General features: G+C 38.8%; 1 protein-coding gene across 1 annotated transcript; it reads right to left on the reverse strand.

Annotated features, from left to right (window-relative positions):
• Nucleotides 1-1,918: 1,918 nt before the first annotated feature.
• On the reverse strand, nucleotides 1,919-14,579 carry ube2q1 (ubiquitin-conjugating enzyme E2Q family member 1). The gene is made up of 13 exons (XM_020592406.1): nucleotides 13,858-14,579; nucleotides 13,352-13,456; nucleotides 10,750-10,872; nucleotides 10,385-10,438; nucleotides 9,903-10,043; nucleotides 8,564-8,648; nucleotides 7,952-8,012; nucleotides 7,766-7,856; nucleotides 7,612-7,670; nucleotides 7,415-7,463; nucleotides 7,197-7,292; nucleotides 5,499-5,565; nucleotides 1,919-5,008 (listed from the first exon to the last, which is right to left on the reverse strand). The coding sequence occupies exons 1-13, from the start codon at nucleotides 14,014-14,016 to the stop codon at nucleotides 4,977-4,979; spliced, it is 1,122 nt and encodes a 373-aa protein (XP_020448062.1). The 5' UTR covers nucleotides 14,017-14,579; the 3' UTR covers nucleotides 1,919-4,976.
• Between the last annotated feature and the right edge of the window lie 10,065 nt (nucleotides 14,580-24,644).

Genomic DNA, 24,644 nt, shown 5'->3' on the forward strand with positions numbered 1-24,644 from the left:
ACATGATCGACCACAGACTCAGTAGGTCACCCTGTTATCTTCTACAGCTCTCCTGCTCCTCATAAGAACCGATAAGGATTGATTCAGCTATTTATCACAAACCTGACATTTATGAGAGCAGTGCTTGCCAAGCCACCATAACAATATCTGACTCGAACACACTGCTGGGAGAATATGAGCTTTCCATATCACACTGTATCCCATCAACAGCAATACTCTCACGCAAATAAATGACCTTATTATTCATTCATTCAACCTTGGAGGAAATGAGCTACAGAGGTGGTAAGAGCAGCAATGGGTGTAATAATGGAGCACCAACCTCAGACTGATGTTACAAGCAAACAAAGCTACTACTTGAATGTCACCAGTGACTAAAAAAAACAATACACCAAAGTTTCAAGAGTGCTCCAATACCATCTAGTGGTGACTTCTAAGCACAAGGCTTTACCAATACTGAGCAAGATAAAAATCAGTTCATCCCACTCACACAAACCTATCACCTGCTGCGGTTGGTGCCACCCAGAGGGTGCTATAAATCACTGCCATCCTAAACAAAAACTGAACTTTCTCCACTGCTAAACAACACTGAAATCTTTATGTTTATCTTTATGTTTCATATCCATCGCCCTCTAATGCTTTTAGGTATTTAAGATGGTGTCATCATAACCTTGTAGGTGCTAGCAAGAACTCAGTTTAAAGGCAGTGCTAGTATGAAACTCCAAATCAACCCACTCTGCTTCGCCCAGTGATCCCTCTCTCTGCTCCACGCTGCCCATCTCTTTGGTTATTTGTCATTATAACATTACAAAAAATGAAAATGCAGCAAAACTTACTAATCAAACTGAAATTATTGAAAATCTGTGATGGGCTAGAAAAGAAGCAGCATGGTGGAACAGTGATTAGCTCTGCTGCCTCACAGCAAGAAGGTTCTCAGTTCAAGTTCTGGCGAACTCACAGTTTTTTTGTGTTGAGTTTGCATGTTCTCACTGTGCCCACAGTCCAAAGACATGCAGCTTAGGTTGACTGGCAACTCTAAATTGCACATAGAAATGAGTGTGGGTGTGTCTGGTTGTCTGTCTCTAAGGCTGGCAACCTGTCCAGGGTGTACCCCGCCTCTCACCCCATGTCAGCTGGGATTGGCTCCAGTCCCCCACGACCCTATACAAGAAAAGTGGTATAGATAATGGATGGATGGTTAGAGAGGTCAGTCCCACTCAGAACCTTTTAGAAGCTAAAATCTCTGCACTGCTGCCAGTGCTGGCTTTGACAGCACCTCTCCACATTAAGACAAGTTTTGGACCAGATTTCCACAACAAAAATATTTCAATGAAAAAAGTTACATACTGCAGCTTTAAGTCAGGAAGAGCTGCATTTTTGTACAGGAACGACAGGCTGTCATCAAAGGTGCACTTGGTGTAACAGTACTACTTTAGAGAGGATAAATGGCAGGTGTGTTTGTATCCTGCACTGGACAAAAAAACAACACCTACTGTACATATTTTGGGAAAGAACACCATCTACAGGAAAAACACAAGAAATACACATAAACACTTGGAAAGCCAAAACTCGTGAGGAAGTTCAGTGTAACTCAGGTGCCACAGTAGGTCATTAATTATTGGGTTGGTGGTTTGATTCCCAGATTCTCCTGCCTGTCAGCATGACATTGCTTAAATGTTTCTTCAGAAAAGCATTTTCAAAATGAGTGTAATAAAAGCACATACAATGTGCAGTTTTAAAAATTTGCAACTTTTAGTGCCAAAATAAGTTAGCCAATACTTCTGAGTGCTCCTATAGAGGTGTGACACATTTTCCTCCAATAACAGGTAGATGCATCACACTGTCTCACATTTGCTATTGACAGGTTTGATTAATAAGGCCAGAGAGATATTTCATAAAATTCTTTATTCATAAACTTGATGCAAGTTTATAAATTACTTTACATGGTCAAAATCACCCTTGCACTGGAAAATAATGAAACCAAACCAAAGCATGCTAACAGTGCACAACTTTATAACCCAGCCACCGCAGTTAATGAAGCAAGGTAAACAACCCAGAACCAGGCTAGCTCAGACCGCAGACCAGTATGTTGCTGGCCAAAGCAGAGGGTTTTGTTAGTCAGAAAACATTTGTTGGTGTGAGAAGAGCTGTCATCCAGTGCTCAACAGACATTAGCACATCTTCCTTCTAAAAGGTTTGGTTAAAGACATATGCTTACAACTGCTTTGATGGCACTCTAATCTGAACTGCTAATTCTTTTGGGAATCCAAGCAGGTAGGATGTCCATGTGTCTCATATAGTATCTGATGTGGTTCAATAAACAATGCACAGTTTGAACTTGCCCTGTGCACTGAGGACACAAGTAAACAATTAATAGGGAAAAAAAGAAAAGGATATGTCTAGTCTTACTTTTTACCATCCAACCACTCTTTGCCTTCAGTAGCTAGGGGACACACCCATTGACATACTGACATGCTAAATCCAGTAATATCAAAGAGACTGGGTAAATGTGTCCCATCATCAAGCGCAGGGTGAGAGCGAATCCTTATCATTCAAAAAAAAAAAAAAAGCCTTGCTTAATAACTGTCAACCTCAATTCCATTCAGAAAATCTAAGTGTGTGCAACTTGACAGCAGAACACACTGCAAATGCCTACCAGTAAAACAGGAGCGGCATTTTAAAACGGCCCCCAAAAAAGACTGCCACATTCAAGCTTATATTTTATTACGATATTCTGAAGCAACCCTTTGCAAAGTCGAGTGTGCAGTATGTATTCCTGAGTTTGCTTCTCCAGAGAACGCGGGGTGGGCTTGACGTGACCAGAATGAAGTGATTAGTACATTATCAATGGCATCATAACAGCTAACAAACATGCCAATGATCCAAAGTCATGTTTACATTTTTCTTGTGATGAAAACACCTGTTATAGTCTGAACAAGTGTCAGACGTGTGCTCAATGTGAGTGAGCTGTGCGCTTTGTACCCATCTTGACCTGTTTTGAAGATACTGTGACTGAGGTTAGTATCACTGAGGAAACTCTAAACTAACTCCAAAATGAGGAATGACTTATGGATTAGCATAACTAAGCTTTCTATATGCTGGTTTTCAGGACAATATACTCAAAACAACGCAAGTAATCACACAATAGAACACCCACAACAAACGTGTAACTGCATTAATTGGAATGCTCCACACAGTTTTCTGCATATTATTCACATTACATCAAAGACCCAGTGCGCTGAGGGGTACAGCAGTGCTGAGAGTGGTTAGGAATAGTAACCCGAGAGGTCATGGGACAAGCTGGGTCCTTCCTGTGGCAATTCTGAAATAATATTTATCAGCAAATATTTGGAAACTAGAACAGACTCCAGTTGATCTATCCAAGTGGGAAGCCAGAATGGTCTAGAATATTGCTGTGGATTTGAATCTCAAGCTGCTTTTTAGGGAAATTAATAATAATAATAAAAGCCATGAGGTCAAAGAAAAGTTAAGGTAAAGGTCTTTTTTTTCCCCAAGACTGCAGGAGTGGCAAAGTGCCCAGTTACAAGAACTAAACAGGTGACTACACTAATGCTGTAAGATCAATTTTCACCAGTACAACAAATCTCCATCAGACTGTCTTCACTGCATAGCCTTACTGAGGTTCATCTGGTTTGAGTGATCAGATATGAACAGCCAAACCTGGGGAGCGCCAGGAACACCCGTGTGTATGCTATTATTGTTCCAACAACTGTAGCTAAGAGGTGCAATGGTACTGTCATTGTTGCCAGTAACATGAGAATTAGAAATCAAAAAGGAAAAACAAAATAAAACAAACAAAAACAAAAAACAAAACTGCAGTAGTCATTAAGCTTACATATAAACATGGTGAACTTTTGTTTCCTTCTGCAAGAGTATCCATGAAGTAAATGTTTTCTTATTCTACATGAGTCTTGAGAAGTTGCAGTGCCCTGGCTGTTAAAAGTCAGGGGTATACAGTAATACAGTCTCCGCCCAGCCAAAGACCCAGACAAGGTTACCATATAAACAATTAAATCCTTCTGCAGAAATACAAATTTACATGTTTACATGTGGAGTTCAAATCAACCACATTACAGTGTGATCCAATCCAAACATGGCCTTGCTTTGCCTGGTCATGTTTATTGTGCTGCCTGCCCAACCGCACACCAAAGCTCTCCTTCAGGGAGTGGGCCAGCTGCTGGTTGTCATGATGACAGTGGTCTCCACCTTCAGAACTCAGCAGAATGCCGTTCAGTACGGGCTGTGCCGTCCAAGCTGCATAAGTCTCCTTATCTTCCTCCCCACTTCAGGGCTTCAAGCTTTAAAATAGAAGAGGTTTGAAAGCAAGCTAGCCTCAGAAGCATGTTATTCCAGAGGAAGGATCTTGGCATTACAAAGATAACACACGAGCACAATATTACACAGGCTGTCCATGGAGAGAAAAGGCGATGGTTCTTCCCACCACCGGCATTTTAAACATCCGTCCCAGCCAGCACAGCATCATGTCAGGGAATGTCACATGCCGCTCTCAGATCCAGTCTCTGGCCAGATAGGCAATGTCCAGTGACTAGAGCATCAGACTGCCACAGATAGAGGATAAAGCCATGCCACACCTTTCAACTCACAGCCAGCAAGTAACCTTGGCATGCTCAATGCCTAAACCCAAGGGTAGGTTTGCGCATTTTAAGTCCATCATTTCCTGGAGTACACGATGCCAATGTCACAATGGAAAAATGAGATTGTATCAGACAACAAATAAAGACATAAATATCTGAAGAGAAGACATCCTTTTCAGTAGCTTGGATGTAAATTTCAGGTGTGTGTGTCCGTGTTCATGTGCTAGTTTCTGGGTGGCCACTGAATGAGAAATTTGGTTTGTAGTTCAAACTTTGATATAGAGAACAAAATGGTTTGCGCAAAAAAAAAGAAAAGAAAAGAATCTAAGATGTGGTCCCAATGCAGGAAAGAGACGGGTCTTTTTAACCATCCTCCTTTGGGGGTGTGTACCAGCCTAAGGGAAGAAGCAGACAGAGAATAAATACACAGTAAAAAAAAAAAAACAGTCACCAGATTTCTACCACCAGTGGAATCAGGGTTATATGCAGATGATTCCTGCCTCAGTGATGTGCACACATAGGTGTCAAAAGGAAAAAATCTGTATCTCAACTGGAGGGATGGACTCCATCCTACCAAAAGATATTGCCTTAATGTGTGCTACTGTTGGGTCATTAAGACATTTGAACATCAATCATGCATAAGAAAGAAAGAGCACTGAATCACAAGCATGTTGTATTTAAAGTTTGTGCATCCCTGTTATCCATATCCTTACATAGTTACAAAAAGCACATAGTGTGTAATATTGTGGACTATGTGCATGTTTGGCGCATACACAACCATCCAAGCACCAGTTTTATCTCGGCTGGAATGCATGGGGGGGATTTGGTTTCAATAAATAAGGTCAGTAATGCACTCTGTATGAAACAAGAGACAAAAAAACTCACCGTTCTTTTCATGGATCTGAACCAAGGATTTGTAGGACTGCTGTGCTCTGGCAAGATTGTACTGGTTCTGCATTAAAAGATGAAAATGAAGTCAACCTTAGTGGGCACTGGGGTTATGATGACAGTACAGAACAAAAAAAAAAAGAGCAGTGATAGCTAGTTTCTACAAGGAAACGAAAAGCTTATCCCCCATTTCCGATTTCAAGAACAAAATGCTGTGTATAGTGTATGATAATCAATTCTGCCCTTGTTTAACCACTTGTATCAGACGGTTCTCACACACACACACACACACACACACACACCTCGTCGTTACCATTCACATAAGACCTGGCTCTGCACTTGTAGTTCTATACACATGACTGCTAAATACAGAGTAACAAGGCTATGCAAAAATGTATATGATGGAGATTCACCTCATGCAAAGTGTAGCAATGTTTATAGCTTCATACCTGGTGTCAGACAAAGTCTGGCTATAGCTTTGCTCAATCTAACAATTCATCCACTGCACAGTGCTGTCTTCACTATCTTAAGTAGGACTAATCTTTCATGATTCCTTCAAACTAAAAATCATGGCAGTTGCAAAGACACTGTAACACAGAGATGCTATGTCTGCATGACTCAAGACGTCGTCACTGTATTAGGTGTGCACTGGATATTGTACTGCCAACTAGCTTACTGCAGTTGTACAACACTTTCAGTCTTATCTGTCGTACCTCAGCATTGTCAGCAAATCATAAATTATGAGCCACACTTTCCTCTTTTTGTCATTTCTTTCCATAGGTTGGCCGGTGTCACTACTTGTTGCTGTGGAAACCTGGCTCTTACATCTGAGTTCACCTTTCACAGATGTGTAAACAAACACAAGTCGGATTTTTTTTTTTTTTTTAAATCAGATCCAGGACCACTTCCATATGTGGTCCTTCATCTGATTCATATCCAATATTTGGCCATGCCAACTACTGTCACAGTGATCAGACTGGAATTCATGCTTTTTTTTTGGCACTTCACTCCTCTGTGCATGCACAAATCGCCTGTAGTCAGCCCCTCACACACTGGTAAGAATACACATTGAGGAGTCAGCGAAGAGATGAAGACATTTCACATTTGTTGAACATTTATGAGGAAGCTTCTAATCAAGCTAAACAAAGAACATGTGGTAACTGAGTGGTTTTTGAGGAAATCATCCAGTTAGATTGTCACACTAATGACACTGTTATTCTTGTATGCCTGCAGCTCACTGTTCAGTTAAAACTGTGCATATGTAGCACTTTAGATCAGCTGTGTTCAAAGTAAAACTGGATACATCACACTCACAAATGTGAATGTGAACCATGAACACAAAAAGATCAGATCTGACAAGATTGAAACTGAGCATTAAGGCCTGTAATGTGAGCAAAGCTTAAGAGAACACAGCAAATTCAATTGACACCAACTACAAACTATAGCACAAAAAGATAAGCAACTACTTTAGCCTTTGCAGTAGTGACTCACAGGGAACCTCCCACCCCACACACCACATAGCCAGCTTTGGCTGCAGAAACACAGCACAACACAGGTCTCCCTTAAGAGCCAGGAAACCAGGCTGCTGGGTCAAGGCACTGCCATCAGTGATCCACATCATTCATTATGTGAAGTGACCACAGTCAAAGGACATTTCCTGACTGGAAATGAAACCTCCAGTGCCTCCTCACTTACTTTGTTGGCTCCAAATTGCACTCTGGCTTTTCCTTTGACTAAAGTGGCATTGATCTGCATGATGACAGACTCAATGGAATAGGCACTGCTCCAACCCTGCAACCAGGAAACCCAGGGTCAGTGCTAACCACATAAAAATACAATCCAAAGTAATATTTAATATTATGCAACACAAATTCACATTATTTTAAAGCTTTGGTAAAAGACACCGGACATACCTGTTTAGTGAGAAGTTCCATGCACAGGGCACCTCCTCCAAGAACATAGCTAAACCAAGAAGAAAGGCAGGAAAAAGATCATTTTTGCCTGTTCTTTGTAGAAAGATTTTTTTTTAAATACAAGGTCATTCACACAAGTTGAAAATGGACAATGTGGATGGAATAAACAGAGAACAGCAACAGCTAAATGAACTCACCCTCCAGAAAGCACAGGAGAAACTACGCGGACAAATGGTGGATCAAAGGGGAAATTATCCTGTGTACACAGCCAGAAAAATGTGTTAATTTACAGCCTTCAAAAACAGCCAAACAGTGTTTCACTCACATTAATACAAAGTCCATTTTACTCACTTTATATGAGAAGTTTAGTAAAATGTAATCCATTCCTTCCTTTTCCTTTAAGACTTGTAAGTCACTATGTAAGGGGCTGTCTGGATCCACACTGTTGGTCATTAAATGATTCAATCAGTTTTTGTTTACAGTGAGATTGGAACAATGAGAAAATAATACATGACACAAGATCCCAAAGATACTTACGTCCTTAGTTTGACGTGCCATTCATACAGGCTGTCGTTAACAAGCTCGACTGAATAGATCCCTTCAAAGGAAACTGATTAAATTAGTGCTCACATCTCCCAGTTCAGGTCTTGAAACAACTGTAATATCTCCTTTCTTTCTATCAACAAAAAAGCAATGCAGTGAGGCAACTGGTACCTCATTCTCACTGTGAGCTAATTCAGCAACAATTATTTGAAGCCTTGTTCAAAGGTGAGAAATTTTTACCAAATAAAACACTTCAAAAAGTAAAAAAAAAAAAAAGTATGACTAATTTTTCAAAGAATACCATTTAGTTTTGTTAAACTGCTGTGGAAAACATGTTTGTATGATCATAAAGTCATTATGAGTTAGGAACTTTTTGAATTCTGCACCACTGAACTCCCTCTCAGATGCCTTCTTTTGATAGTGTATACATTAAGGCTCTCATATCACCATGCTTGATATCCACCAATAATCATCTGTCACATTTAGAGGATAGAACTGATGATTACTGTGTGTGGGGGGTTGTATTTACAGCAAGTGCCTTGCTGGGGAGAGTTATTTGTAACGGTTGCGTTTAAAAAAGAGCAGACCTTTGTGCAGTGTGCATACCTGTTTTGTAACTCTGAGACCTGTAGATCTCTCTAAGCTCCTTCATCAGGCGGTCAGAGGCTTGCACTGAACCAGACACAGCTCCCTGGAAAATACAAAAACAGCAACTGGAATAATAAAGACAAAGAACACAATGCTTTGCAATTCACCATGAGAGTAAACCTGTCATTTGTAATTAAATGTGGGCTGACATCAAAGAGAACAAGACAATATTTATATCTCTATAACCCATGACAGTGTTTCATTGATCCTCAATATGTTCAGAAAAATATAAGACAAGCCAATGAATCATGCACCATTGGTTCTATGCAGGGTTTTCCCCAGTCAGCTCAGGCATCAACTTGGTTCAGGGGTATTGGGCTTTTTTTTATTTTTTTTTATTAAGTATTTGTGGAAGACAGATGGCAGTACTTAAGTGTACTCACAGTTAAAAGTCTATTTGTTTCACCAAAAACCGACATAACTGCTATATGACAGCCAAGAAGAGGACCTGCATCACAGTTTGTGGCTGGTTCTCACACTACACCATAGGAACAGGGAAGAAAACTATTACTGTCAGGTAGGAGAACGGTGTGGAATGCCACACGCCCTCAAATATTAATAGAAGAATGGCTGTGTTCACACGTAACGTCGTTTTAAGTGGTCAGCACCTGTTTTATATAAAAGTAACTAGTTTCCCCAGTAAATCCAACCTAATTTGGTACCTTAGTTACATTAGCATCTTCTTTAGTTGTAAAATAGGCTATATTCGGCTACCTGCTGTTAAACTTCACAAGAATTGCTCCCCAACAAAAAGCTGTACCTCATGTAATCTTTGTGGAGGCTAACCTTACCGATGCCATCACCCCTAGTTGACGGTACAGAGAAATATCCAGAGTCAGATGTTTGATTACCCTGGCAGGCCATTCCTGTTGCCAGCTTACATTTCAGTTTGAGATCAAGTCACTTCTCTGTTATTTTTTAGTGCATATAACTAAATGTTTTTACATTGAAACAAAACGTTTTTCCTAGATTTATGCTGCCTTACAGGGCAGACACTAGGAGAGACCTGAAGATGTGCTATATACTGCACAGGAGCACATTTAGAAACGAGCCACACTCCCTGCTGGGAAATGAATGTATAGAAAGTCTCATCACTTCCTTGTTTCTCAACTTGTCTTTTTACCCCCATTTGTTATTCACAAAGTAGACACTACAAACAAAATGATTGTCTGAGCACAAACATTCTTTATATACAACATGTAAAACTGACAAAACAGCTACCAAAGCATAAAAGTTAGATCCAACATCGACTTATCAACCACAAGCCCCATAAATATGAGCTTTACTGTAGACTTACATTCAAGTGATCCTGCCTCTGGTTCTTTCGGATCTTCTCTAGAATGGCCAGATTCTCCTTTTCAATGCCATCATCCTCAGATTTCTTCCCATCCACAGGCTCCTCCTCTTTCATTTCATAGTGGTCCAAGTCCTCTATGTCCTGTTGTATTGTATTTGACACTTTAGACATTTAAAATTGTTTATAGCTTTCCAGCAATGCATGCAATGACAGACACAGTTGAGGGATCAAAGCCAGCCACTTGTTTGATCACTACAGTTTGTGTAACAAGGGATAAACAAAGTCATATTGTAAACATCCAGGGATGAAACTCAAATCATTAAGCCTTAATCAAAGCCAAAGTAAACATTAAGGTGTCGGTATAGGAGATACAAATAAAAAAAATGTTGCCATACTTCTTAATGTAACTGCCTGAACATGCCTTATTCAAAATGTGTGACTAGCACACCACCACAGACCACATTAGACTAGGGATATCTTACCTCGCCCATCTCTTCTTCCTCCTCTTCTTCAGATGTGACCTCTTCTGTCCCATGCTAAACACATACACCAGAGAAACCAAGCTGCTAAGATTCACTGTGATGACTTTTTTTTTTTATTTACAAAAGACTGCCTGTTAAGTCGAGACCACAGGAAGAGCCTCTTTAACAGCAATGAATACAAATTCATATAAATCACCAAAGCACTCTAATGTGAGCCACTATTCCATTATTAAGCACAAGTGGTCTGTGCATAATTAAACATCTAATTTAAATATGCATGATGTTTCTTAAAAGTAATCAAATACTGGCCAGGCTGTATCATTCCACAGAGAGGACCCTGACATGAGTAAACTAGGAAGCCTTGCCTTTCGGTCTTGTCCCACAGGACCTGCAGGCAGGGGCTGATCCAACATCTCCACATCAGGATGTTGGGGAAGGTTGTACAACCGACAAAGGTCACAAATGAGTTTTTTCAATTGCTGCAAAAGCTACAGAAGATGAACCACAAAGACAAGAGGATACAGAATTAGATAACCCAGTCAAGATTACAAACAGCTACACAGCACACACATGGCAGATGTGACAGACATGACATGAATGCAGAACAGAAAGTTATACAGTATATTATGTGAGTGAACTTTCATTGAATCAGTTGCATTTTGCAACCAAAATTATTTAAGGTGTGACTGATGTTTTTCAAAGGTCACACTGGATGAGACTGCAAAACAAACAGCATATGCACAAACTATGCTCTCAATGTAAAAATAGTAGACAGACCTAACAAGCTCCACGATGCTGTCATCACAGTGTTTATCTGCAGGCCTGTCACTCGCCCATTTCATGAGGCAGAGACTTCCAATCTATCACACTGACTCTGAGACACACGCATCATCCCTGGACCCTTTTTTTTTTTTTTTTTTTTTTTTTTTTTTAACTTCCAAGTTTTTTTTTTTCTTTTGGGCACCAGACAGCTGCATAAATCGGGTAGATCACCTGTTAGCCTGTTTGTGTGTTGGAAACTTTTTACTTGAATTCATCGGCTTATACTTCAGTTGAAATATTACAGCCTAAACTTATTGTCATCATTATGGTGACTGCTAAGCTACAAAGCACTAAGTGGTATGGGCCTCCAACATTAGGTGAGAGAAAAACAGTATTTCGATTTTTCTGTATGTCCTACAAATATAGTGAATTGACAATAAAAATCTTTGATCTTGATCTAAAGTGACTAATCATAAAACGAGGTGGAAACTTGTTCCAGAAGTGATCTTTTCATTTATTGTGCTCCACAAATCTCCCTCTCTCTGAATTTCAATATAAACACAGACTATGCACATTGGACGGTAGGGTAAAATAATTTATGGAAAACACAGATTCTTTTGCATTAAGTTGTAAAACAGAGGTCGTGCCACCAAATCTGCCATTGGCACCACCATCTGAGAGGCGCCGGTGTCACTAGTATGAAATGTTAGTCTGGAGCCCTGTTTGAATATCAAAGGTTTCTGGAAGCAAAAACAGTGAATCGTAATTGTGCAAGACAAAAGAGGGGAAATGGCAACATCATTCATCAAGCAGTGCATTCTAAATGCAAGTGTGGAATTATGTAAAAACTTCCACAGTTTCAGATAATTATGCATGACTTCAAGGTAAAGATTTAAACACCAAACACATTGCAGTGGTACTGCAAATAAACACAGAAAGACACTTCTGCATTGATATAAAATGAGCTACCATCAACTAGTATGTTCTGCCTCTGCAAATTTGGCGCAACTGAACTATAGGGTACTGATACAACATCTGCACAACTAAGAAACGGGACTGATCTAATCTATCCACACGAAGTTATGGCTTGTCCTTTACCTAACATAAAAAGCTTTTTTTTTATCTGAATGTAGACAAAGTTATAGTAAAATCAAAAAATATTTTATCCAATAAAACTGACAGCACTTCTATTAAAAGCATAAGGTGTCCTACAAACAGAGCATGCAGTATGACTAAGTAGGCTAAGCTCAGCATGTCATCACATACATAGGATTACATAAAGAGCTGCTTAGCACAGAGATTTTGACCTCAAAGGTTGATCAGATGATTTAACAATATTAACATTTGGCCCGCTGAAACCTGCTTGCCTGTCCATGCCAGGTTAGATGTGTTTATCCCATTCCCAAAGTACAAAGTCACACATATTTATGCACAACATGCAAGCTGTTTGTTTTCGCTGGGCAGCCCATATGCAAACTGGAATAAGCTCCTTGTTGTGTAAATGTTAGAAATACAACACGAAGATGGAAAAACTCATGGAACCTACATCAATGAACTTGTCAAATAATCTAAATATCTTAAAAGAAAAATGCAAAATATGCTTGAGGACAAAAACTTGTGCTGTCTAAAATACTGACATAAAAATGAAATTTGTGTACCAAGTATTTAACACATCTTCAAAATAGGGGTGCACCAAAAGATTATTCAGGACCATAATTATCTGTCCCTTCTGTTCAAGCTCACCACAGCAGGCTGGCATTATGTCAGAATAAGGCAAAGAAAACGCCCCTGCTGGGCAGCAGCCTGGCCATTGCTTGTTTGGCCAAAGCTGCCAGTTAAATCAAATCAAATACAGCCTTTTCATTTAGGTACACACCATACATACATTATACATGCAATGGCTTAAGTTACATCTACTCTGCCAAATCAGGATACTTTAAGAACGAATCAGCTGGATATCAAAAGATCTGCTTTGTTTTGTATAAAGTATTCACGGTGCAAGTTTTACAAAGCCTAGTGTATGTGTCAAGCAATATTTTGGATGTCAGTGGTTTAAATGTTAACCTTCACTATAAACTGTCCACATATAAATGTGTACAACTTAATAAACACTTTAAATTGTCAGCAGCTCCTCACAAAATGAACCGAAACCGTGTAAGTTTTCCTTTATAACACAATGTGAAACAGAAAACTCGGGATAACTACCAGGGTGCTGCCTTTTCTCACATCTTCCAGTCTCTCCAAAACTTGCGCCAAGCTCGGGTCATCAGAGTCCACAAACCATATTGGCGGCGTAGATGGATAAGATTCCTAAAGACAGTGGAGTACAACAAAAAACGACAGTTACAGCAACACATTTGACCTACATAGTTAAGTAACGCAGAGTTAAACACAGTCAGTAAATAACGTAGCTGGGTAAAAATTGGGTTGAGTAGTGATGGCTAACATTGTGTAGTGATGGCTAACAGCTAGGACTGCTGATCAACACTGTTTAATATCGGACTGTCAGAACAACACACTCCCTGCTGAGAATGCGCAGCTCTCACAGACACTGGCTAATTCAAGGAAAGAAACCTGCCCCGCATGTAATGAGATTGCACAGTTGTAGAGGTAGCTGTTACCTGGCTAGCAAGCTAACAGCTAACTTTAGCGCGCTAACGACAAACAAGGGAAGTGTATAAATCCCGGTACCTGTGCTCCTGTCCGCTTACCGTTATATTACAGTGTATGATTAACAGCTTTTCCCCAGTTACATTAAACTGGCAGCTCAGCTCGTCGGGCTTCCAGTCAATGATCCTGAAACGTTCGTGGTTTGGATCAAAAATGGACTCCAAAAACTTCAGTTCGGCCTTTAGCCCCGACACCGACATCTTCCACGCATCTCCGGCTGGGCCGCTGGGGAGGGGAGAAGTCGGGACTTTGCTTTTAGCTAGCTAAAGCCACACCACGAATTTTGGCACAAAAAGTGGCAAATATACGACGGACTGTCCCAGTAGATGCAGCTGGATGCCCAGTGCCAGCTACAAACAGCGCCTGGTCAAATTTCACCGGACAGATTTGCTAATGAAGTAGCTAACGTTAGCTAGCTCACAGTTAGCATTTGAAAACATTGCAGTGCTCGGCAAGATGCTAGCGAGTTAGTCCGTTGTTGTGGTCTTTCCGTCTATTGTTGTTGTCTTCCTATGATAACAACATCTTAAGGCTCTCGCGGTGTCCCGTGACCGTATCTTCACAGTCCCATCGGACAGTTCCTTAAAAATTACTTAGCCATGAAATAAGCACAAAATCTCCACGACACGAACTTATATCCCACTATAGGAATAGTGTTTTTCATCCCAGTGCACAACTGTAGCTGGCCTCTTGTGGGGTTTAAAGATGGCGTTGTGCGATCTGCCAATCTGCCCGTTCCCGCAGAATCCCAGCATTCAGCGCGTCCTCAATTAATTTGATGGTAAGAAAATAAAGGAAAATTTACAACATGGAATAATTTTGTTAAACCTTTGTGCAGCAGAGTATTTGGAATGTGATTTTAATTTGTTGTAAGGGAAAAGAATCAGTTTCCTGGTTCAGATATTACATTTCTGAGTAGAATGCATTCACACAATTTACTAGAAGTGGCCCCTTCTATTAATCTTTTGTGCTCTGGTACCACCGAGACGATTGAAATGATTTAGATTAGGTTTCAGTGAAAATGATGTTTGATCAGAAAGTTGGATTGTGGGCTACTTAACATTTTAACTCAGCGTTAGTGTTCATAATCAAATGCAAACATCTTTTCAATCTTTGTGTTGACTTACAGAAATATATTATGCAAATGGGCAATAACTTTTGTTTTTTAATATGACAAATCCATGGCTATATCAGGGATACTGATACTATTTTAAAATGTGGCTTGATGAGAGCCATGTGTCACGATTATTATGATGTAAATACATAATCAGCGTGCCCCTTCTGAACACATTTTCAGTGCCACCAAATTCTTTCCCAAGCATTATGCATTACTTTTACTAGAGTATTCTCTATCACTTAATTGTATACATGTTAAAACACAGAACTGTTTCTTAGGGTAATTATTAGACGTCTGGCTACTGGGTCATTTTGCCCTTGTGCCTCATCCCCCTTCAGTCTGCTTCAGTCTGAATGAGGCTATTGTATATGATTCCAAATAATCTTAATCAGAATTCTGATTTGTAATGTTAAGTCGTCATTTATAGATTAATGTACCAATAATATACATAATAGCATGGAAAATGAGGAATATGTCCAAGGGTGCCCAGCTAGTACAAAATAGTCCAGCTTGGAACGTTCAGCTGGTGCAAGCCACCTCTAATGTTTATTAATCATTACCAGGGTACCTGTGTGAGCCCAATCATCTGATCTGTGTAAGTATATTATCACTCAGATTCTGCTGTGTATGTGGGTGTGTCAGTGTCTTTGTATGGTTATGTGAACACATTTTATTTTGATACCATTGTTGTGAGGACATTTAGGCATTGTGAGGATAGTGTATCTGGTCTTCACAACTTCAGAAAGCTGTTTAAGATTATAGAGTTGGGTTTAGGTCAGGTTAGAGTGTGAGCTGTAGTTAGGAATTTAGTTATGATTGTTAAGGCTAGAGTGAGTCTCTAGAAAATAAATGTAAGTCAATGTCATAAATACTCACAAATGGCAACTCAGCCCAACTTTTATTTCCCCACTGCTTTATGTATACTGAGTTGTGAAAAAAATCTGTTTTGTTCACAGGGATCCGGGAACATAACATGTTGTAGTCTACATGTACATTTCCCCACTAGGAACATCAAACATCATACTGTATATTTATGAACCAGATCCATTCTGTAATAGCTCTTGGTACCACTAGGGGGTAGTGTTGCCTAAACATTTGAACAACAGGATTCGAATTAGTGCAGGGTACATACTGTATATACAGTAGTACATATTCTATTGCTGGTTGTTCTCTGCTAACTGGTGATTAATATGATTACACGAATATCTGCTTTGTTCATAATTATGTATTGTTTACATTTACATGTATGTAATGTTGTATGTTACTGTCAATTTTGAAAATAATTCAGACAGGCTGAGAGCCAGACAGGCTCAATGCCAGGGAGTTGGCACAAAGTCCTTTTTGTCCTTGAATTCAGTTACACAGATATACAGCAACTCACTCAAAGAAGTTTGGTGCTCTATGTCTAATTTAGCCATACAAGATGTTAGTTTCAGTACTTTCAGATCTTGTGCTACATTGCAGTTTGAGGTTTTAGTGTTGAGAAATAGAATATGGATTTTCCATTTTATAGGCCCATCAATTAAAAGGGTGGAGGTGGTTGACCTTACTGTCCAAACCTGTGCATGCCACTGGTGATGTGGATGGAGCTCCAGCTGTAGGCCTGAGCCTTATGTGAACAGTGAATTAGCCCTTGACAGCATTCACATATAAACATGTCTGACTCCTCACGCCTTAAGCCACCCTGCCACTTATAAATAGTATGTATGTATGCTGACAAGTTTTTAGGCTCACTGTGCAGAATACTGCAAGTGTGCAATAGACTATAACACCCTACCTGAACCAACTGAAGTGAGGTCATGGATTTTGTTAATGTAATGGATCCTTATGAAAGGTCAGGGTTCCAGACTAGCAAAGAGTGTAATTCATTTTTGGAGGAGGGTGTGGGGAAGTAGGGTGGGCTGAGACAACAGGCATAAAATCAACAAGGGCTGATGTGGATAGTAAAAAAGTGCCTAACCTCTCTTTTTCTGACCCAGTTATTTTTGTCTTTGTTTGGTAATGCATCTGTATTAATGAGTGTGAGCTGCCTCGGCATGTGTACTGATGTGCATATGTGTTTGTTTTGTGTTTCTGCAATGAATAACGACATTTAGAAGTTAGGATTTTTGGTACTGTACTTTAGGTCGCAGAGCTTTGCATAGAAATGAGTTCTGTTAGTTCAAATTATAATATCACAGCCTGCCTCTGTGAAGATAGACTGACACAGAAAGACATGAAAATAGTTACCTGCAGCATTTATGAGTGCCATGCAGGAGCCGAACGTAATAATAAGCTTGGTAAGATCACTTGATTAAAAACCCTTAACTCATTTTTACTAGACTTTCTATGTTTAATTCCACAGCCGATAAACCTGATCAGTAAGTATAAAAATAAATATCTCTCCAGGTGTTGTGAGTTACTTTTTAAATCTTTTACATACAGTACTTCCATCACTTCCACTTCTTTTAACTGTCACACTGGAAAAAAAAATACATAAATAAATAAAATTTAAACATTTTATTTTATAGATTTTTCCTGTATTTGCAACATACATGGAAATGGTGATAAAATTACAAAATTATACTGTAAAATTTCATAACAAAACAAAATAACAGGAAAATCCTGTAGCTGCGAATTAAGTTTTGTATCTTTTTTACAGATCTTCCTTTTTCAGATAAAAAGATAATAGTTACAATTTCATAATAATTTTACAAATATTTACCATTTACTGTTTTACAATTTGAACTAGCAGACTTCCCAGCATGCAATGTGAGCAAGTTAAAACTCTCCAGTTTCTCATTTTTTTCCAGTTTGACAAATCCATTCATGGTGGAAACCTATTGTGTGTGGAATACATACTAAAGTAAGCCTAGGTTGATATTTGTCATATAAAAAATGCAAACCATGATGAAGGTACTGTGGTATGAAAGATATGGTATTTGTTTTATCATTTTTATAAAGGGAAAAATTCCCAGGCTTTTTTTCTTGTTATTTTACAGTGCAGGTTCATTTTGTAGCTGCTGACCTGTGTTATTCAGGTTGACTTCTCAATAGTAGGTTAAATCAGTAGTATCCATTCTTCTTGTTATGTAATTACTCTTCAATGGTTGCTTACTGAAGAGAATGTGTTGATGGATTGTCCTCAACAAGTAGCAGCTGTTTAGGTGTCATGTTATAGCAGATAGCAGTTGTATAACATCCTGCCAAAGGCAGTAAAGCCACCGTGCATTGTGTTGCCCTAACTGACAACTACTTGCAGACTGACTACCTGCTCTTAGATTAATTACAGCACCGTTTGACCTTCATTAAAATTTGACAGGTAATTAATCGTGCATATTGTATATGGTTTTTCATTGATTGCACCTACAGCTTTATACCCATTTCACTCATGAAACTGAGATAGAAAAATGAGAAACTGACTGTTTAGTGTTAGATTTATGTGTATGTACATATACTGTATATGTATAAATACATATTACAGTATATATACTGTATACATATGGAGTATACGTACATACTGTATAGAAAGTCACTTTCGGCTTTTCCCGTTTAGGGGTCGCCACAACAAATCATCACACTGATGACTCACATGTTGACATTTGGCACGTGTTTTACGCTGGATGCCCTTCCTGACGCAACCCTGATTCGAGCCCGGGCCGCAGCGGTGAGAGTGCTGCGCCTTAGCCACTAGCCTACCAGGGACGGCCATACTGTATATGTATATAAAATCATTTTGGCAGAGTATGTATAGGGATATCACAAAGGCATACTCAGCCTTTAGCAGGGGTCAGAACAAACAAAAACAAATGTCGGTCGAATCCTGATTGTCCTTTCTGCCTGGTTTTATGATTGAGCAGCCAACATGTATTTTGCCACAGCGTGACTACATACACAATAATAAAGGGCAGATTGCCATGGTCCTCGCTGATTTACCCTGCTCCTCTGCCCTCCATCTGCACGAGATGAAAAGTTAATTAAAACCCTTTCTTGTCTCTTCATTCCATCCCAGACAGCAAGAGCAAATCATCTTCCACCCTTTCCAGCCTTTATTATTTCTTTATGAACAACACCAGAGCTGAAGTCTAAAGGGGGAGCATCGAGACACTACATGACTTCTTTTCAGTTTGACCTTTAACCTCATTATAAGACAAAAACACACTACACACACAGCTGTTAGCATGTTTTATTTCATCCCATATATTTACTCTCTTGCAAATTGTTGTGTATAAATAAGACTTAGCACTTTTCCTAATTACACTTTTAAACATCTTGCTTTTATATTTTCTATGGATACATGGAATTAATCATACTGCAGAAGTGACAGTAAATCAATAAAACCTCCTTGCTCGGCTTCACAGAAGAGTGCATTGTAATTTGTGATGACAAGTCCAGTTCATTAGTCCACTCAAACTGTCTGAAGTCAGGAGTGTTAGTCAGGTGAAGTGTTAAAATAGCTGCATCTATCCTACGATGTTGTCTTGTAAGGATTCGGAGGTGTTTAGATCTTTAGCTATGGATAGCTGAAGCCATTCCTCAACCGCCTACACTGCTGATTCACCACATGCAGCAGGGCAGTTTGTCACAGGAGACAGCACCATTTCTACCAAGGGGGAGCAATATTCAATTTTCTTCTGAGGAACATTAAACATAGGAACAGAGACAGAGAGAACAGATCACATCCAGGACACAGCGCCCTCATAGTGAGTATAGCACACTTCCTTGTAACCTCCACACAAATGACAGAGAAACCAGTCCAATAGAAGTTTTATCTCTCACACCCAGAGTTGGACAGTACTTATTATAAAGCCTTTCTGTAAATGAGCCCAGGTATGCTTTTAATTATTTGTTCTGCAAGAAGTGATTCCATAGAAAGTCCAGTAGAACTGTTTTTGAGACCAAACAAGTAAAAGAGCTACACAATGTTCGCAGCTGTACACTAGTCTGTGCATGGTCCAGAAAATATTAATAATTGGAACTGTACTGAGCCCAGAGGGTAGCAATCATTTGTACCCTGGGAGAGTGTCACATTCTCTGTGGTGATGCCGTGACAGTCTGCTATGTTCTCCCCTACTTATAGTACTGAAGCCTGAGTTGAACAGCTGGAACCACTGCAATAATCAAAATATTTAGTAGGTAATCAATTTTTCTTAGAAGCTGTTTGCTTTAGTCTTCATTGCTAGCTGCTAGTGATGGCATCTTTATGTACAAATATCAGGGCAGCTGATCACTGACTGGAAGGCAGATTCAGTCATTAATTAAAAAAAATGCCGTGAAAGAAGAAATAAACAACATTACAACACAAATTACAATATTACAACACTGGAAGCATCTCAACAGTCCTTTTATTTCATCAGAAAAATAATTAAAGCCATAGATGAGGTCAGGTTTGAAGGAGTGTAGGTGCAGTACCTTGGTATTCAAAAGCATAGTATATGAAAATGAAAGACAGTAACAGATGCACCACATAATTCATGATTATGATCAGATTTACAATGCAGTCTGTGTGTGGAAGTAAAATGACTTTCAGGTGAGGAAACAGCAAACACACAAACTACAACATGCACAAGAATAATAAGATAAACAGCATCTACAGCATCATTACTGTTGTGAAATGTGTGTGCTCGGAAGGTTTTAGGTGAATTGTATCTATTCAGGCTAAATGTTAGGAAACTGATTTTAAATTTTAAGCATGTTTAAATTTTAAACACAGGGTCAAGTTGTACTTTTTTGGGGGAAAGAGCCTCAGGTCTTTGTCTTCCAATATCATCAGTTGTTTATTTCTGCTTTGGTTTACAATGTTTACATATTTAGGCTTAAACCATGTTTAAATGTGCTCTACTGTATTACAGGAAGATAATTTCACTAACAATAACTACTTAAGTTATTGGTTATTAGACAGATTATTAAATTATAAAATATTACATTTGTTTTTCAGTTATGTTTTGTTTCTTAAAATGTGACCTGTGTTAATGTTAAAGATGTTTTAAAATTTATACAACTCAAATTGTAAATTATTATGCTTAATTAAGTCTGATGTAATTCATGTGCTAACTTGAATGAAGTTGGTTGAATCTATTTACTCTGCCTGAGAAAAAGCAGACTACAGCAGACTTTATTTAAATACACTCAGTTTATGCTTACATGTATTTATGGTTAGTATGTTTAAATAAGTAAACGTTTATACTAATGTATATATGCGTTATTTGCACTTGAAAGATATTTTAAAACATTGTTGCTGTATTATAAATTTAATAAAATGTAATGATATCTTTAATTTCATAAATGTATTTTTGTTACCATTGAAATGCATTCAAATGTATTTTAAGTGTATGCAAATCACAGTTTTTAAAAGTACACAGTAGAACCTAAATGTACTGACAGTACATTAAAATGCATCTTGTGTGTCTCAAACTAGTACAATTAGTGCAATGAAATGTATTTTAGCTTATTAGTTACATTGTAAGCACATCAAACTAGCACACTTTATGTATACTAATTGTAAGTAGAGGAAAGTATACTAAGTATGCTTAAAAATTGTGCTTTAGTGTACTTTTTTTTAAAAGGGGCCCTAATAGTAACACCCATCTCATCCACAGTGTTACATGTCACTTTTATAACATGTAATAAGGACATTGAGATGTTCATACTTTGCTCTATCCATCCAAAAAAAAAACCAATGAATCAGATTAATGCCCTGATACATGTTAATATGTAGAGTGGAGGGTTATTTAGAAACACCAATATTACACAATAAAAATATGTAAAGAAAATGTTTATTTTATTTTTGTCCTAATATTTTTATACAATTTTTTAAAATTATTTTATACAAATAAATGAACTGTGCTGAGTCAATCTAATTGGATAAGGGTTTTCTGTGGAGCATCACTGCTCAGTGGGATCTGTTGTTCCTCATGTGGTCTAACCAAGTAAACTGCTGCCTAATCACATTCACGCCAAACTCTATTTACTTTCTGGGGCACTGCTGTTCTGGTAAGAGACAAAATGGGCTGGTGGAAGAGGTCTCTTAATGAGTGCACCGCTGCCAGTCTCTCAGTGCTAACGCTAATACACTTTAAAGGGCCAGTGAGAGACCCTAACAGGCTGACAATGGGGGAAGGAGGCTCAGCTTAAATCAATTAACTAAGAGGACAAATATCATCTAAATCATACCCTGCCTGGCCCTGGGCAGTGGTCCTGAAAATGCAAGCAGAGAGAAGCACTTAGTCATTCCTGGCCAGAATTATGACTGAGGTAGCTGACAGCTAAGCATACACATACTGTATCAACTAACTCTGAGTTAAACAAGTACCAAAATAATTTATTTGCTTCATCAGTCAATTCAAGATCATTTCTGCTGCATTACAGTGAATATACATTACATCCATGTAAACGTCTGGCATTGTTTAACTAAGCCAGAACTATTAATCTTTACCTGGCTTAAATATATGTATGCTGCAAACACTCTTGTCTAATTGCAGGAGGTTTGGATTATGCTTGATAAGAACAAACGTGCATATACAGCTTGTCAGTCATGGTGTAAAATGGGTGCAAATGTGGTATAGTTACAGAAAAAATGTCAGCTATAGTGTCCTAAACCCCCCCAAAATTTGGCCATATGACAAGCAAGGAATCTGAATCCCCCTTCCTGACATAATTCCACAATCAGCTCCACAGTCACATCCCCTAAATGCAACAATTGCACATTTTGGTTTGTCAGCCTAAACAAATACTAATTACTGGTTTGGTTTCTGTTATTCTTTCACGTGGCAACAGATCTCATTTTGAATACAAGAACAGGGAAGGACATCACACAGTAAGAAAAGGGAGCTGTGAAGAGAAGTTGTATGTGGCAGATATCATTTTTCACCAATGATGTCATAACAGTGAAGACTCCAAAAAGGAGAGATTCTGAAAGGAAACAACATACCATCTGGATTTCTGCAAGGTGTGACACATCCAATTTACCCCTGTCATCCAGTCAGTAACTTCCCTGTAGTGCTCACCAGGGCAACAGCCAGAGACATTAGGTAAACTGAGACTTGACAAGAGACACACAACTTTTCAGATTTCAAGGTTAAAATGCCAAGTCATTTTTGACAAAATGCTATTACCCCATAATTCAAGATCACTGTGTCTAATGTGATATGCAGGACAGGTACAGGACAGAAATAATCTATGCAGGTACACTCCAACATTCAACTACTCAGCCTGAGGGTATTTGTTTTCAGCTAATTGATGGATGAGCAGATTTCCATGTGGGAAATTTAGCTTCACATCCAATCAGTTTCACTTATTTGAGAGTAACTACCAGCCACCCTGCCCATGGTTAGCTGATTATCTCTGCCCTGCATCATTAGCAGCCAGTCCAGACAGACACGTGGCAATCAGTTACCCCTCCAGGATGAGATATCTATGATGTGCGAGCCTCTGAGGTCTCTTGGGTACTATGGATGACAGAGATGCTTTATCCTCTCTATCCCGCTCCCTGAAGAGTTGGTTTGATGGTAACACAAACACAGAATTGAATCACAGAGACATAATCCTGGCCAAATGTACTGTACAGATGGCATTATCCTAACATATCCAATCACCAGTGGCTAAAAAGATATAGTTACATCACTGAAGGTCAAGTCACATGGAGGTCAGTAACATCAACCATGCAAATGGTTATTTTATAATGAAGCTTACAGGAAATTTTTATATATCTGTTTTAGAGACTGATCTTTTAATGTGGTCATACCAATGGATTCACATGAATCCAAGACCAGAAAATGAACTCACACAAAATTCATACATGAAAATACAATTTGTGACAGCAACCTTCACATTTTTCTTCTAAACTATAGCGCCTCTTTCTACCAGTAAGTTGGCCACTCATACTAGAGTTCCACTAGACTCCCGACTTGTCTCTGTGACTCAGACTTGTGAACATTAGGAGTCCTTCAAAGCTAGTGTTAGGCTTATATCTTTATAATGTAAAGGTGGTTGCTCAGGATAATGTTCAATTTTACTGTTCTCTGTGATTGTCTAGCAATGCAGATTTCTTGTTCATAGTGCTTCTGCCTCGTTGTTATTTAGTCAGCTAAAAATGCACAATAGCTGTCAGATGTTACAGGATGGTACTGATAAAAGGTTTTGCACTCTGTCTCCAGATTCAATTCAATTTTATTTGTATAGCACCAAAGCACAACAAAAGTAATCTCAGGACACTTTACAATGTAAGATCTAGACCTTACTATTGCTATTACTATTTTTATTTTCATTGAGGAAAACCCCAACAAACCCCCCTTGAGCAAACAACAGTGGGGAGGAAAAACTTCCTTTAATGGAAGAAACCTCCGACAGACCCTAACTTGTATATTTATTAACTTCTATAGTTATCAGCAGGACACAATATTAACCTACAATAAACCCTTATTTCTTTACACGATGGATAAAATTCAAAAGAAGAAAATGCACTTGGAATATGAATGTCAAGTTGGAAACATTACAGGTTTGAGACTTAACTCGGACTCTAATTTAAGGACTTGAGATCTGACTCATACCATAGAGACAACAGATTTGAAATGGCAGATGTTGTGACTCATTAACATCTTTTGTGAGACTCCAACCGTATTGTATTGAAGTAATAAAGCTTCCCACCTTAGTCGACAGAGGACTCAGTGTTGTGGTCCTAATGTGATAGCTCACCGTGGTGTGTTGGCCATCTCACACTCCTGGCCAGGCCAT

Source organism: Monopterus albus, unplaced genomic scaffold, assembly GCF_001952655.1.
Source record: "Monopterus albus unplaced genomic scaffold, M_albus_1.0 scaffold17.1, whole genome shotgun sequence".
NCBI lineage: Eukaryota > Metazoa > Chordata > Actinopteri > Synbranchiformes > Synbranchidae > Monopterus > Monopterus albus.

Bases quoted from the DNA above. Each gene is read 5' to 3' on its own strand.
- ube2q1 (XM_020592406.1), bottom strand. From the start codon at position 14,016: ATGTCGGTGTCGGGGCTAAAGGCCGAACTGAAGTTTTTGGAGTCCATT. The intron at 13,457-13,857 runs GTAAGCGGACAG...CACTGTCTTTAG, and splicing joins TCATACACTGTAATATAACG to GAATCTTATCCATCTACGCC. The intron at 7,671-7,765 runs GTGAGTAAAATG...CTGTGTACACAG, and splicing joins TACTAAACTTCTCATATAAA to GATAATTTCCCCTTTGATCC.